The sequence below is a fragment of the Salvelinus alpinus genome, chromosome 4, assembly GCF_045679555.1.
Source record: "Salvelinus alpinus chromosome 4, SLU_Salpinus.1, whole genome shotgun sequence".
NCBI classification, from domain to species: domain Eukaryota; kingdom Metazoa; phylum Chordata; class Actinopteri; order Salmoniformes; family Salmonidae; genus Salvelinus; species Salvelinus alpinus.
Genome location: NC_092089.1, coordinates 37,771,462 through 37,788,395, shown reverse-complemented (window position 1 = coordinate 37,788,395; position 16,934 = coordinate 37,771,462). Strand labels below are relative to the sequence as shown.

The following is a 16,934-nucleotide window of genomic DNA, read 5'->3' as shown; positions in this document are numbered from 1 at the left end:
GTGGGGCTTGCTTGAGTTTTTGTGATGAGTATTCCTGGAAATCCCAGGCCCTAATAAAATAAACCTAAAATAAACCTAAAACGACTTAAAATGATAGAGCATAAAAGTTTAACACAGCTATTGTTGAGGTAGTGGTTTTGTCCAACCCGAGGTCCAAAATGAAGTCAGAACAATATGAACAGGTTGAGTCTGTAATTACATCATTGTTATGCCAGTGACAAAACATTACAATATCTGTATTAGTTCCATTCTACTACGTTAAAACACGTGTACGCTATTCCACCGAAGCGCTCTACAACAATGATGAAAACTGTACTTGATGCATCCATGCGAACAGTAGTAGGACACCGACCAATGGAGCTCTGCAGCTTCAAGTTTAATCCTCCGACTCTTATGGAAATAATGGATAGGTCTTTCCCCGATTCTCTCGCCCTCCTCTCATTACGTCATCACTATAATGCTTGCTTCTTTTTTGTTTTTTTACAATTAAGATGGCACGCAGTTTTGTCATTGTTCATGACTTTTGGAGGAGGATAAGCGCCAGTGTCATCAACACCCCAGACCGTAGAAACTATGCATGAACAACGCACAAGTCAAAACTGTGCATGAACAATGCTCAAGTCAAAGAGACCAAACTGCTTCAGCTCACAACACCGAACATTTACACGCATTGAACCAACCAAGAGAAACCAGGAAGTTGTGCCATAGGCAGACACTTCTTGATTCAACTCATGCTATGATGAACATTGGTCTTATCGGTTTGTTTCATACAGGATGAACGTGTAAGGATACACAACACTCATATCTCAACTAAGAGCATTGAGGATATCACATGGTACAAAAGCTCCATGATAACATCCCACAGAGGTGGTGAACCTTTTGGAAGAGAGGAGGGGTTTCACAGAGAACTACACAGGTGATGCAATAGTGACATACTTTACTACTTATAATTCCACACTCATCATTCAAGTATGACAAATAACTATCTTTGCTTAGATTGATCCACTAAAAGTTTACAACACATGTGATTAGTGAGAGCGAGAGTGTGAGTGTTTATGTGCATCAGTATGTTCAAATAAGAGTGTGTATACTCATTCACAAACCAACAATATTGGTACTAACTTTTTGTCGGTTTCCGGAGTAGGTGTGACTGAGTTGGTAAGTAGCGACTTTGCTCTGGGTTGTTGATCCAGGATTCAGTCGGCAGATTTGCGACCATTCTGTTAGAAGGCTGTGGCTTCTCCTCCACTGACGAAGTGATCACCATCGGAAACTCTTGTGTGTTGGGCCGCTGTATCCCAGAAATCAAGTCAAAGTTTATAATTTGGGGATTCCAAAATTACTTTGGAAGACTATGAGGATGCATCAAGTGTAGAGTGAAGGGGTAATCCTCGCCTCAGAAATCTTCAGAAATCTTTGCAATTCAGCAATATACATCCAACGACAATAAAACTCAAGTTTGAACCGGAAAGGCAGGTATATATAAGGGTTTCACACCAAAATATTTCTTTGTCAACAATTCAATCCTGAAGTGGTGGAGACATTAGGAACCAACGAAACTAAAAAGGCACCATTAACTTGTTTCCAAAAAAGTTTCACGTCGTCTTTCCTGTTTTCTTTATTACAATGATTCTCTAAGGCAATGAACTGGGTTTCAGGCAACAATACTTATTTATTTCTGACGTAAAAATATAATATAATTATTTAAACTACATATTCTTATATAATTCATAGCTATTTCTTATTTAATATATATATATATATATATTATATATATATATTATATATAAAAATATGCTTCTCTGTGTATATGGGGAAGAAAATATTTGGTTACTCAAGTTTGCTTCTTATAAGTGCGGAGTTTCATGCATTATTCCTTGTTGAATTTCTTTTTTAATTCCAGTCAAAGATGCAAAGAAGATACAGTCAGATTGTAGACAAGGGTGAGATGTATATCTGGGAGCTTGACTGAGACAGGACCCCCACTCGGATTTCCAGTTTTGATAATTCAGCAGCTGACAATGGAACCAGAGCTAAAGCTGGAAGTGTTGTTGGGCTGAGGGTGGGGGTCTCAATTTCCAACTACCACCATTTACCCCATCACTCTCCCTAAAAATAGCCTTTGCCGCTTAGATTCTGTGTAAGTATCCTATTGTGAACGAATCACTCAAAAAATAAGCAGGTGAAAGCAATCCAAAAACATCTGTGCTGTTTTCTTTCCCGAACTTCAACCTGGTGGTTTAATCCAGTGACACAAAAGGTACAGTTCAGAGAGATAAATCATCCACAGTAAAAGCTTTTTGTCTTTGTCTCCCTTCACCAGATGCATAAACATGAAAATCTACCCTTCCCCCTTGAACGGAACTAGCGAAGTCCACAGTTAACTGGTGCCCTTAAGCGCTGCCAGGTCGAAACGGTGGGAGGAGAGGGACACGGAACTAAAAACACGAGTGACAACCTTTAGCTTGTGAAAAATGTTATTATGTGCAGGAAGAGGAAATAAACATGTGCATGCAAAAAGAAATACGACAAAGCAAAGTGTTAATGTGCAAGTAAGGGTATTCCAAGGCACAACAAAAGTAAAACCGTTTTCAGTGTCAGTTTCTTGCGCTCTATTCCAAAGTCTCTGATCTAGGTAGAGTCAATGCGCCTCTCTTGATAATAAAAAAAAATAAGTGAATCTTCAATTTTGATTTTCTTTGATGTGCCAGAGACGCGTCCACATACGCAGCAAAAATGTATCCTTCTCTCTCGCCAGTTCACTTGGGTGGCAAAGGCTGTTTGTTAACTACAGAATGTCAAATACTTGAATATAATATTTAACATATATTCAATAAATCCGGTCCGCACTCTCCCATATATTTTTTATTTTAAATTGCCGTATCTCGTCTGACAAAACATTGACGACAGTACAATATTCCGGTTTTGGAGTCTCTTCGTCAGTGTTGATACAAAAATGTAGCGACTGCTCAACAAAAAAATAAAGTGGGTTTCCGGAAGTGAGTCGCGATCCCCGCGAAAGTAAAATAAAAACGTGCCTTTAAAACAAAACCCAATACTCCGTAGTTACAAATGAACAAAAGCAATATACTTTTCAACACTGTCACCTCCCTCTCACACTGTCTTCTACGCAGTCGTTCGCTGCCAGTCAGTTCGGAGCTTCCGTATGTGGCTCGATGCTCTCTCCTCGCGCCTTTGATACCTCCAGGTCAAACAATTAACTATTTTTTCATTCAATCCTCTAATTTGTCTCGCAGGATATTCACCTCCGAGGTGGTGTTCTTCCCGGGTAGCATTAACTCATATTCGCCCCTCTCCCGTTATTACTCCCTGTGCTGGCTACCCTTTCTGGACCGCTCTGGATCCACACCCTGCGATGCGGATTGTTCCAACAGCTATTCGAGCGCAGGGGGGGCTGTGGAGATACACTCCGATAGCAGCTGGGTTGACGCAGCTCCACGCACATTAATGTTTAAAACTCTTAAATTAGCGGGGCTACGTAGAGTCACAGTACAGCAAGGAGACATTACGCAGAGATGTATTTATCTGTTTATGTGAAATTACACGCGGGGCACTTTAAATATTGTAACACACACAGCTACATGATGTCAACCCTGAGACTTTTCATATCCCCCCTTTTCGAGAGTAGTTGCGCCACAAAGTTGCTCCTCTCCATTTATAGTAACAGGCAGATATATATACATTACATATATATACTGTACATACACACATACACATATAGACAAGGACTACATTGATGGGGCGACACTCGGTGCGCGTGCCCAAATAAAAGCCCTTACCACTATTCACACAATATCTGAAATTGACAACCGCAACAATATTCCGCAACTAGTATACATGCTATGGGAAAAACTTGTCAACTCATCTCAATATATAACAAAAGGTTGAGTCCGATGGCGCATAACGAAAATATGCAAGTGAGTTATAACTAACTAATAACTAAGGTATTGGATAAAGTCAAACAAGTTACATTAGAACCAGTAATGTAATCGGTAAAGAAAGCATTTTGTGACACTATATTTGAGTCAACTTGAAGCTGTAGCCTATTTATGACTATATCTTTCAGAAGTGTATTACAAGTCATGATAATGACAAAAGTTGTTTCCTGTTCCTCAGGTTTATTCAGAAAATAATTACTAAGACAGCTAATTTGTTTGCTGTCCTTCACCATGTCTATTTCTGCAAGCTTCATTTAGTTCTACCAGTCCTTGAGAATGATTTCACATTTTCTGTGCTAAAGAACGCACACTGGCAAAACCCTTCCCCTTCTCTTATTGCTTTCCACCGCCACCACTCTCCGCTTTCCCTGGCGCGCCTTCCTCGATCGTGAGCTCAACACTCCCCACCCCCAGTGTGCGCGTTCACAGACTCTGTTGCTATCCGACGCCGCGGCAGCTCGAGCGTGATTGGTCAGACGACGTCCCTTCAGCGGCTTGAATTGGTCAAATTGGATATGTGGGCGGAGATAGAAAATGAGGCTGCCCTGTCCCCTTGCCTCCTCGTCGTCGCCAAATGCATCGCGGAGGCAGAAAGACGTGCCCGCGGAAACAGTTAAAGACCTCAGGTAGACAGATAGGGGAAGGGGGAAATACCACTAGAAATGCGACCAAAGGGGTAGCTCATGAAGTCATGCAAAAAATATCTATATAGAAAAGTTCAAACAATACTTTAAACTTCCCATAAATAGCATGCATAACTTGATAGAGCACAAAACAACTGAAAACGAGAATATCTAATGCACAGGGACATCTGCCAGGTGACCGTTCACATCTAGTTAAAATAGTATGTCCAGTAAATAAAAAACTTGCCTGCAAGTCACACAAACTAGGCTAACAAGCAAAACAGGCAATTACATGATCCAGGATATCTGAAAACACTGACAATGTGATCAAACTGAGTTACTTTTTGGGGAATATTAACAAAATATACTTTGTTTCTTCAGATCAAATACAGGAAGAAAAACTATTTTACACCCTTATGACACCAATAAATGGCAATGGGGTAAATGATTATCTATGACATAATAACAGACGACTTCAAAAATGTATATGTATCTCAATCCAGTAAAACACAAAAGGGCAGGTTAAGTAATGTTGTGATAATTTAGCCTTGGTATTTTGAAAGCTCTGAAAATAATTCCCTGTGAAGTATGGAGCTGAAACAACATTGTCTGTTCTCAAGGAGATTGCATGTTGTGAATCCCTGCGTGTTCATGTTGGGTATCCGTTTCCATATTCTCCCCCAAAAGAACAGCAACTGGAGAGATGGGAGGGGATGTACAAAACGAGGTTAACCATGCCGTCATTCATCCTCCACGGTAGCCAGTGAATGTGCGTGTTCCCCCTTCAGAAAAACTTTAACTTCACTTCACTGCAGACAGCTACTGTCGTCATGCAAGGATTGGGATAGATTTCAGCACACAATTTAATCAAACTGCGAGCTGGAGATATTTGCAATAGCTATGCAGCACGTGTCACTTCCATAAGAGAGCACTGTTGATGCAAAAACTAAACCCCAATGACAGGTTATAGGTCAGGGATGTTACTGAGGTGGTAGGCGACATGGGAAGGGGGATGTGGGTGCTCACACCCAAAATAAATGTACAATTTGCATGCAGGACAAGAACTTTAGAATTACTTTTGCAATAGCATCTGGGGTTGCTCTGCAGTTTGCACTGTGTATGCATTTGCTATGTTCTGGGGAAGACTGGCAATTTAAAAGTCGCAGGGTATTGCTATATTTCTCAATTACGAATGTTCTCTAGACCACAAATTAGGATGTAAACAGTCACCAACAACAATGACTCAATGGTCTGAACATTAGAAAAAACCTGTGTTACCAGAAACATACAAATGATGAGAAAAATAACAATACATTTACTATCTAATAGAATAAATAACAATGATGTCCCCAAATGTATGTGTAAACTGCTTATAACTTCATTCCAAAATGCCAGGGACTTTGACAGTCTTTAATCGGATCTGGAGACTGACACCACAGCCGCTCTCCATCTTTGTTCCAAAATATGACACACCAAATATGAATAGCAACATCATAACGTTATACTAAACTTGGTTGAGCAATTAGCCAGCAAATTCAGTCCCCCTTTCCCCTTAGCGCCGAACAGAGGCACAGCATGGCACATACAGTCCAAACCGAACTGGTGCAGCCTCCTTGTGTCATTACACTATTTTGATTGTATACGCACAAATGTATAGATAACTGTGTACGTGTATTATGTGAGCTGACTCTCCAAAGGGAGTGTGACTCGGTTCCAATAAATCACGTTTGCAAAGCTCCCAGACACCCGAGATTAAAAACGCAAGGCGAAGACTCCGGGACTCACGTGCCTTGCAGCAAAATTCCACCCGGCAACTACACACTGTACCATGGTAACAGCCCTGCCATTGGTCCCGGGTGCGTTTTGAAATGACCAATGGGAGGGCCGGCAGCGGGTGATGCGTGTTGCTAGGTAAACATGATGCAGTGGGAAGATACGGTAGTCGAACTCTACAGAAGAAGCTAGCGAGCGCCAGAGGAACGGAGGGGTAACACAGCAGCGAATTACAATTACACTGCGGGGAGGTTACCGGGGTTGCGTTTCAACTCAGCTAAAGCCTGGGAAGATGTTTTATAAGGTGTGTGTATACTGTTGAACTAAATGTCATTTAATTTCTGCGATAAGTAGACCCAGAGACAAGCACTGATTTCACCCATCTTAATCATCACTCATTCTCACCCAGCGCAGGGATGATGGAATCCTTACCAACAACGAATCACATGCTTCTCTGCTGTATTTTCAACCTCCCTATCTACAGGCAGAATATCCAAATATATATCATAGCTCTCATTGCCGACCAGTGAAATCCTGACAACTAAATAAGGTTACATGGCTCCTTGTGACGCCAAGGTCTCCACATTTTTATTTTTAAAATAGGCACTAACCTTTTTACTACCCGTTGACACCCCATGCCAGTCCCTTTGGAATGGAATATAATAAAATTAGCTAATAATACAATTCACTTTGTAAAACATAGAAAAATATGCAATAGAAAGTGATGTAAAACGCTTGATTTATTAAAGTGATCTAGAACTTGCAGTATGGTACATCAAGCTGCAACTGTTAAAAGTAACACACTGACAAGAAACTGATATTTGAATCTCTAACTTTGACTTGAGTGAAACAATGTAAAACAAAATATACATCTATGCCTCATCCTCTGTTACAACATGCCCCTCTGATCATCACAACAGCTCAAGGACCTCAGGGAGGAATGGGAAATGTGGCAGAATTCCTGGTCATGCCTAGAAGGGATCCAGCTTTTGTGAAATTAACATCAGAGTTGACTTTTCGTTGCATGTTAGGAGAATTAGGTTAAGGTTAGGAAAAGGTTTAGGGTTAGCTAAAATGCAAAAAAGTATACTTTTGACATTAATTTGACAAAAGCTGGATCCCTTCTAGCCATGACCCATAATTCCACCCGGCAACTACAGGCGTTTACAAAACAGGCGCAAGGCATGTCATAGGTGATGAGCATGAGCATGTGTTATGTTTCCCAGTGGGCTATATAGTGTACAGGAAAGGTTGGAGTTACATGTGACAAAAATGGCCTAATGTTGCTACTGCCACGAGAGTTCTGCCAAGAAACCCAAGAGCAGGCAGAGAGTCAAGTTGAACACTGAAAGAAGTTAGAGGCGCTTCCTCCATAAATAGGACCCGGGAGGTCCTTGCAAGAACAGGTGTAGGAGTGAAGTAAAGGGGAGGCAAATACTTGGGCCGTGCCGGGAATACTGGACAAACAGATTGAGCAATCTAGATAATATTAGTGTCATAAAGTTATGACATTGTTTTTTATAGCAGGGGTAAACTTAAACTGTTTGCTTCCTTGCGAGTAACCATGCAGATTTACAAATGAAATTCAACACAGAAAGTATTTCATAAAGTCCCATAATCTCTTATGTTTTTGTTATGTGATGCTTAGAAATGATAACTGTTGAATAGAAAAGAGGAAATAACTTTTTTGTATGATCACTTAAAAAAAAAGAAGAGGAAAATCTTTCTAGTCAAACATCTCCTTCAATGTCTGCTAATGACACCTAGAGGTCTCCATTCTCCTGTATGAAACCGCTGAACATAACTGAGGTATAAATGTGTTCTGCTCAGAGTTACCATCATTTCCATTTAAATTCTAATAAATTCAGGAAGCATTCTACAACATAAATGATAATTTTCATCACAATTTAATTCATTAATTATACTTCTCTATAATTTACATTTTACAATATTTTAATTCCCAAATTTCTTTTGGCTCCTTATTTATATATATATTTTTTTTTTGCCAGAAACTTGTAACCTGTTCTCAAGCAGGTGCAGGTCCACCCTCATTTGTGTGCATTACTGTGTCTGTATTAAAGGGGGAGGGATAATGGCACAGAGGGCTTACACGGCATCACTATGCAAGTGTCTTTGCGTTTATGCCTGACCCTTTCCGGAGAGAGACAGAGAATCCCCACCCTTAATCCCTGATGAGGCTCCCCCTCCCCCTGCTCGACCTTTCACCTGAAAAGCACACATTCATTCCAGCAGACAGACAGAAGGGGCTAGTCACACATACCACAAAACGGTGTCACACAGAGACCCAAAAGCGTTAAACAGGATCCTCATCTATTGTACATAACACAATGTTGTCTCGGGATGCATGTAGACATTTCCAATGTTGCACTATGTCATGGTTTACAATGCCAGGATTAAGGGTTATTTTTTCTTAAGGGGTCAGGGAGAGTTTATGTTGAGATCAGGTTTCTGTTTGGGATATACCCATAAGAGGCAATGGCACAGTTCTAGTTCTGACAGTCTGTCTGTGTGCAAAAAAATATCCTCCTGCTCTTCCATTTAAATTAACAGCATACATTTCGCATACAAGTAAAGGCAGAAAATAACAAAATATATTTTAATCAACTGATGGTAGTAAGAGGAATTGGAACTGAGGCTTTGTGACAACACCGGGCTGACTTTAGGACCAGGATAAACATCCAGAGAAGTAGATTAACGGGTGTGATGCAGGCCAAACATTGTTAAATTTGAGGAGGGTCTGGTGGTCCCTCCTTTGCTGCCCCCAGTGGCCAACCCTAGTTATTACAACAAACCACTGGCTGGGCACTGCCAGAGGAAGAGTGATTTCTTTTCTGACCAGCACCAAGCAACTGCACTGTGTTATAGGGGAGCAACTCACTCCAGTGCAAAGTGCAATTAAATACTACATGGATGTGGCTAGGATCACATCACACAATGCTTTTTTAAATGTAGGTCAACATTTTCTAGATTCAGTGTCAAGTATAGAAAAACTCCTTTTTACCATCAGCTCCTGCTTCAACATGAACTTATAACTCCTAAAATAGCTGCAGTTTATACTGTCAGGATGGATTTGGAGAGGGATAGGCAGGCAGAAACATTTCACAGTCACCAATAACATTATTAGAAACGGCTCCGGCAGTATGACTTGCCAAAAGACAAACCCATTACAAAATCTATTGGAAAACAGAACACATACCACCACAGCCAGGACTAGACCTTGTACTGACTATCTAACTGAAATAGCATCACAACAATAATTTGCAGATTTTCTGGAAACAGGCGGAAGTTATTTTTAGCCTAAGGTTTGGAGAGTCAAATCTACCTGCTCTCCATCCTAGATTCATTACAATATCTATGCATAATGATGAAGAAACAGTGACATAACAGCGACTGAAATTAATAAATTGTAGCCTAAGTACCGGCCGGTTGTAGACACCGACTCAATTCTGATAGGGGAGTGAGGACATTATATATTGTAGGCTGTGGTCTCTCCCAAAACCCCCAGCTGAACACCACACGGTTAGCTGTTATCAATGAACAGCAGTGGCAGTTTTCTTTATATAAATCTAAACATCTGCCTTAGAGATACTGCGAGATTCTGGCATTTATCTGGGGTTATAAAATGTTTATGTCTCTGCGTGCAGTAAAAAGGAAGTTTCGCAAGCCAATGCTAACTAGCGTTAGCACAATTACCGTAAGTCTACAGGTACGGTAGCATTGCTACAGAAAAAAGTACAGTAAGGAAGAACAGACAGACAAGGACAGCTGCAGCATCTATTCAAATATCTAAACAGAGACATAAAAATAATAAGACACTCAATTTTCCATCCAGCAAGCAACCGATCCAGTTTAAAGCTGCAATATATAACTTTTTGGGCGACCTGACCAAATTGACATAGAAATTGTGCTTGTTTAATTATGTTCCTTTTTTTGTTTGTTTTTACTTATCTATTTTAAATTTTTCTTCTTAACTTCTTAAAGCATTGCTGGTCAAGGGCTTGTAAGTAAGCATTTCACTGTAAGGTCTACATCTGTTGTATTCGGCGCATGTGACAAATAACATTTGATTTTAAATGTGAGTTATAGATCTGTCACTCATTGAAAGCAAGTCTAAGAAGCAATAGATCTGTTCTATGTGGGCTATTTCTATGCTTACCGTTTTTAAGTTTAATTTTTGCGTCTTTTACTTTTGGTTTTGTGCACCAGCTTTTTTGTGCACCAATATTTTTGGTTATTGAAAATATATTTCACAGCGGTTTAGATGGTACAATGATTCTCTACACTTGTTTGGGTCACAAACTGAAATTAGGCAAACTATTAGAACTTTAGTGACCAGGAAATAGCAGAGCGATTTCTGCATATTGCACCTTTAAACTGATGACAAAAATGCACTGGATGGCCTCTGCCCTCCAATCACCCCAAGGTCTCAAATGTGGTGGTCTTTTCCTCACGGGAGCCCAACACTCTGCAGCAGCATTTCATTAGAGTCTTCCTCTCATGTCCAGTGTTTCACACCAGGCACATCTAAGTATTGAATAACGTTGCCTTAACTTCAGGTACACGGGTTAACAGGCCACTGTGGGTTAATTGACATGGATCTGTCACAGATGTGGCCTCTTCCTGCAGAGGGAGGGCTTGTGGAGGATGTAGTCAAATACAAATTCAATCAATACTAACTACTTATCACATTCGTTGGGTAATAATTGCCTCACTTAGAAGGATCCAGCCAGCCCAGCGCTGCATCGGCACTAGGATACCAGGTTGCCCTGTAACTGACACAGCACCGGACATGGGACTACTTACACAGACAAAATGGGTAAAGATGGATCACAGTTTATAAATAGCTGCACAATTTAATTCCAACTGACACCTTAGGAGTAAAGGAAAGTCCCCAAGAGAAAATCTGACTGTAATTTAAAGGATCATGCTTGACAGTCCGTCGATAACAAGGACCGCGTTACTCCTGTGGTTACTGGTTTGCCTCACAAAAGCATGTTTGGCTCTGCGTTATCAGTGAAGAGTGCTGTCGTCAAGTTTATCTGAAGAGTTCTGACTTCAGTGACTCAGCTAGCAGTGGTGAAAAAACTTTGTGAGATGTGTTACAGCACAAAGAGCACCAGAGTTGAAAACCCTAAAAACAGAAGGTAGTTGATGTTGGCTTAAGGGTTAAACAGGCTTTTATTAGGGGAACCTGCACCTACCATTCATTATATTCAAATCCACAGTGGTAGAGCTGTAGCCTGCAAAGTACCTAAAATAACAATTTCCCATCTCCTTTTAAAGTCCTCTCCCACTCTTCACTGTAAAATATATATATTCCTCCCCCTCCTGGTCGCTGTTCCTTTCCTATTCACCCTATACTGCACATATGATGTGATTAAGCTTCTGTTAAGCCAGCTATAATCTCTAGAAGCTCTGGCTATTTAATTCTTGCTGTGCCAGTTTAGAGCTGGCATGGTGGCTGGCAAAGGGTATGTGCAGGCATGCAGGCACACAGACAGTCACTTTGGCTGTCATTGTTGAAGCTGGGAACAGTCTCACACTCCCACAGAGACAACAGGGCCTTTCACTTACAAGCATACACACACAAACACACGTATGTGAGCACAAATAGCCTGTCCATGGAAGCACACGGTCTGCAGCACAAGCAAAGGTGTACAAGCGCAGGATGTCAAAAGGGACAAAAGATGTAAATATTCACAATCATTAACACAGATGGATAGCCATTGCCTAGAGTCTACTGAGCAGACAGACGAGCTAGCTAATTAATTTATTTGAATGACATGTTTAATCCAAAGCCACTTACAATTTGTGGAACCCATTTCTGTAGTAGGGGTTCATCTCTAGGGCAATCCGGGTAAAGTGCCGGGTGTTACCTTGGGGCAGACCAACCGGAGGGGGCACATCCACCACCCCCTTTCCCCACCCTACCCATCACGCACCTGGAAATTCCAAGCGCTGCTTCCTGACACTCCCACATAACTCTACCTCTTAGGGCCCTGCTCCAATAGTTGGACAATGTTTCCTCATTCCTAGAGGTAATCATAGATCTATGTGTGATTGGATAAGAGAGAGCTTTCACCACTCCATACCATCTCAGATCTGTGTTTACTTCAAGGAAGGGATTAAGGAATGGTGCTCTTTGTCCGTAGTCCAACTGGGTCTGAGTGGTCTGGCTGATCTACTGGTCACTCCTGTGTCCAAACAAGGGATCTTTGTGGCAGGTGGGTGGGCTGGGCGGCTCGGACTGGTGGCATGTTTTGGACCCTGCCACTGTTTGCCAGTGTCATATGGCTTTCCGGAAGCTAGAGTGGAAACCGGTCGCATTCCGCTTCGCTCCTCAGGTAGTATCACATTTTCACATTCTCATTTCATTTCATTACAGTACAACGGTTTGATTTGTTTAATCTTAGCTAGCTACTTAGCCGTCTTTGTATCAAAGATAATTGCGTAGCTAGCCAGCTATTCTTCGTTCTTTTAACGTAACTTTTAACGTAACGTAGTCAACACTGCTACCTAGCCAGCTAGCCACCGAACAGCAACACTGTAGTAACTATTACATTCAACGGAACGACTCGATTAGTGTAGTGTTAGCTAGCTACATAGTTGTCTTTGCTGTCTTTGTTTCTAAGATAACTGCGTAGTTTAGACTAATTCGGTTAGCTAGCCAGCTATTTTTCGTCCTTTTAACGTAACGTAACGTAGTCAACACTGCTCGCTAGCCAGCTAGCCACCGAATAGCAACACTGTAGAAACTATTACATTCAACGGATCAACGGAACGATTGATTAGTGTAGTGTTAGCTAGCTACATAGTTGTCTTTGCTGTCCTTGTATCTAAGACAATTGTGTAGTTTATACTAATTAACGAGCCAGTTACCGAGGTTACATAGCTAGCTACCGAGGTTACCTAGCCAGCGACACTCTCAAACAAAGTCAACAACGCAGCCACTGCTAGCTAGCCCACTTCCGCAGTACTGTATCATTTTAATAATTTTGGTCAATAAGATTTCTGCAACGCAAGCTTAACTTTCTGAACATTCGAAACGTGTAGTTCACTTGTCATTCCAATCTCCTTTGCATTAGCGTAGCCTCTTCTGTAGCCTGTCAACTATGTGTCTGTCTATCCCTGTTCTCTCCTCTCTGCACAGACCATACAAACGCTTCACACCGCGTGGCCGCGGCCACCCTAACCTGGTGGTCCCAGCGCGCACCACCCACGTGGAGTCCCAGGTCTCCGGCAGCCTCTGGAACTGCCGATCTGCGGCCAACAAGGCAGAGTTCATCTCAGCCTATGCTTCCCTCCAGTCCCTCGACTTCTTGGCACTGACGGAAACATGGATCACCACAGATAACACTGCTACTCCTACTGCTCTCTCCTCGTCTGCCCACGTGTTCTCGCACACCCCGAGAGCTTCTGGTCAGCGGGGTGGCGGCACCGGGATCCTCATCTCTCCCAAGTGGTCTTTCTCCCTTTCTCCCCTTACCCATCTGTCTATCGCCTCCTTTGAATTCCATGCTGTCACAGTTACCAGCCCTTTCAAGCTTAACATCCTTATCATTTATCGCCCTCCAGGTTCCCTTGGAGAGTTCATCAATGAGCTTGATGCCCTGATAAGCTCCTTTCCTGAGGACGGCTCACCTCTCACAGTTCTGGGTGACTTTAACCTCCCCACGTCTACCTTTGACTCATTCCTCTCTGCCTCCTTCTTTCCACTCCTCTCCTCTTTTGACCTCACCCTCTCACCTTCCCCCCCTACTCACAAGGCAGGCAATACGCTTGACCTCATCTTTACTAGATGCTGTTCTTCCACTAACCTCATTGCAACTCCCCTCCAAGTCTCCGACCACTACCTTGTATCCTTTTCCCTCTCGCTCTCATCCATCACTTCCCACACTGCCCCTACTCGGATGGTATCGCGCCGTCCCAACCTTCGCTCTCTCTCCCCCGCTACTCTCTCCTCTTCCATCCTATCATCTCTTCCCTCTGCTCAAACCTTCTCCAACCTATCTCCTGATTCTGCCTCCTCAACCCTCCTCTCCTCCCTTTCTGCATCCTTTGACTCTCTATGTCCCCTATCCTCCAGGCCGGCTCGGTCCTCCCCTCCTGCTCCGTGGCTCGACGACTCATTGCGAGCTCACAGAACAGGGCTCCGGGCAGCCGAGCGGAAATGGAGGAAAACTCGCCTCCCTGCGGACCTGGCATCCTTTCACTCCCTCCTCTCTACATTTTCCTCTTCTGTCTCTGCTGCTAAAGCCACTTTCTACCACTCTAAATTCCAAGCATCTGCCTCTAACCCTAGGAAGCTCTTTGCCACCTTCTCCTCCCTCCTGAATCCTCCTCCCCCTCCTCCCCCTCCTCCCTCTCTGCAGATGACTTCGTCAACCATTTTGAAAAGAAGGTCGACGACATCCGATCCTCGTTTGCTAAGTCAAACGACACCGCTGGTTCTGCTCACACTGCCCTACCCTGTGCTCTGACCTCTTTCTCCCCTCTCTCTCCAGATGAAATCTCGCGTCTTGTGACGGCCGGCCGCCCAACAACCTGCCCGCTTGACCCTATCCCCTCCTCTCTTCTCCAGACCATTTCCGGAGACCTTCTCCCTTACCTCACCTCGCTCATCAACTCATCCTTGACCGCTGGCTACGTCCCTTCCGTCTTCAAGAGAGCGAGAGTTGCACCCCTTCTGAAAAAACCTACACTCGATCCCTCCGATGTCAACAACTACAGACCAGTATCCCTTCTTTCTTTTCTCTCCAAAACTCTCGAACGTGCCGTCCTTGGCCAGCTCTCCCGCTATCTCTCTCAGAATGACCTTCTTGATCCAAATCAGTCAGGTTTCAAGACTAGTCATTCAACTGAGACTGCTCTTCTCTGTATCACGGAGGCGCTCCGCACTGCTAAAGCTAACTCTCTCTCCTCTGCTCTCATCCTCCTAGACCTATCGGCTGCCTTCGATACTGTGAACCATCAGATCCTCCTCTCCACCCTCTCCGAGTTGGGCATCTCCGGCGCGGCCCACGCTTGGATTGCGTCCTACCTGACAGGTCGCTCCTACCAGGTGGCGTGGCGAGAATCTGTCTCCTCACCACGTGCTCTCATCACTGGTGTCCCCCAGGGCTCTGTTCTAGGCCCTCTCCTATTCTCGCTATACACCAAGTCACTTGGCTCTGTCATAACCTCACATGGTCTCTCCTATCATTGCTATGCAGACGACACACAATTAATCTTCTCCTTTCCCCCTTCTGATGACCAGGTGGCGAATCGCATCTCTGCATGTCTGGCAGACATATCAGTGTGGATGACGGACCACCACCTCAAGCTGAACCTCGGCAAGACGGAGCTGCTCTTCCTCCCGGGGAAGGACTGCCCGTTCCATGATCTCGCCATCACGGTTGACAACTCCATTGTGTCCTCCTCCCAGAGCGCTAAGAACCTTGGCGTGATCCTGGACAACACCCTGTCGTTCTCAACTAACATCAAGGCGGTGGCCCGTTCCTGTAGGTTCATGCTCTACAACATCCGCAGAGTACGACCCTGCCTCACACAGGAAGCGGCGCAGGTCCTAATCCAGGCACTTGTCATCTCCCGTCTGGATTACTGCAACTCGCTGTTGGCTGGGCTCCCTGCCTGTGCCATTAAACCCCTACAACTCATCCAGAACGCCGCAGCCCGTCTGGTGTTCAACCTTCCCAAGTTCTCTCACGTCACCCCGCTCCTCCGCTCTCTCCACTGGCTTCCAGTTGAAGCTCGCATCCGCTACAAGACCATGGTGCTTGCCTACGGAGCTGTGAGGGGAACGGCACCTCAGTACCTTCAGGCTCTGATCAGGCCCTACACCCAAACAAGGGCACTGCGTTCATCCACCTCTGGCCTGCTCGCCTCCCTACCACTGAGGAAGTACAGTTCCCGCTCAGCCCAGTCAAAACTGTTCGCTGCTCTGGCACCCCAATGGTGGAACAAACTCCCTCACGACGCCAGGACAGCGGAGTCAATCACCACCTTCCGGAGACACCTGAAACCCCACCTCTTCAAGGAATACCTAGGATAGGATAAAGTAATCCTTCTGACCCCCCCCCCCCCTTAAAAGATTTAGATGCACTATTGTAAAGTGGTTGTTCCACTGGATGTCATAAGGTGAATGCACCAATTTGTAAGTCGCTCTGGATAAGAGCGTCTGCTAAATGACTTAAATGTAAATGTAAAATGATATGGATGCATTCGGGTATGTGGGCACATGGAGGTGTGTGCAAGGGGTGAACATATGTCAAGGCGGGTTGGTATGTGTCTGCTTGCCATGGGATCAGCGAGTGCATGGATATAGACTCAGTATGCTCAAGGGTAATGTGGCCCCTCAGGTGTCTGAACATCTTTATGGTGTGGATAATTGTTTGTGTGAGTGGATCTCTATGGCGGTGTTCACACATCTTTGATCTTTTTTCACGAATTGGTCTTTTGACCAATCTAATCACCTCTGAAAAAGAGCTGAGGTGAAAAGATGTGATGTGTTTGGTCAAAAGACAATTAGTGGAAAAAATAGCATAATTGGTCTGCCTGT

General features: G+C 43.6%; 1 protein-coding gene across 7 annotated transcripts in view; it reads right to left on the bottom strand.

The window, feature by feature from the left end:
• The window catches only part of LOC139573467 (dual specificity tyrosine-phosphorylation-regulated kinase 1B-like), an 80,682-nt gene that overhangs the window by 28,061 nt on the left and 35,687 nt on the right, over positions 1-16,934 (bottom strand). For 3 of the 7 annotated variants that reach the window (XM_071396943.1, XM_071396944.1, XM_071396946.1), the window contains exon 1: positions 1,123-3,385. The exons of 1 other annotated variant lie outside the window; for it this stretch is intronic. In XM_071396943.1, the coding sequence (XP_071253044.1) occupies positions 1,123-1,267 (145 nt within the window). In that variant the 5' untranslated portion in view covers positions 1,268-3,385. Of the gene's footprint in view, positions 1-1,122; positions 3,387-16,934 lie in introns of those variants that run through there. 3 more of the 7 variants (XM_071396942.1, XM_071396947.1, XM_071396948.1) reach the window with 3 other exon arrangements.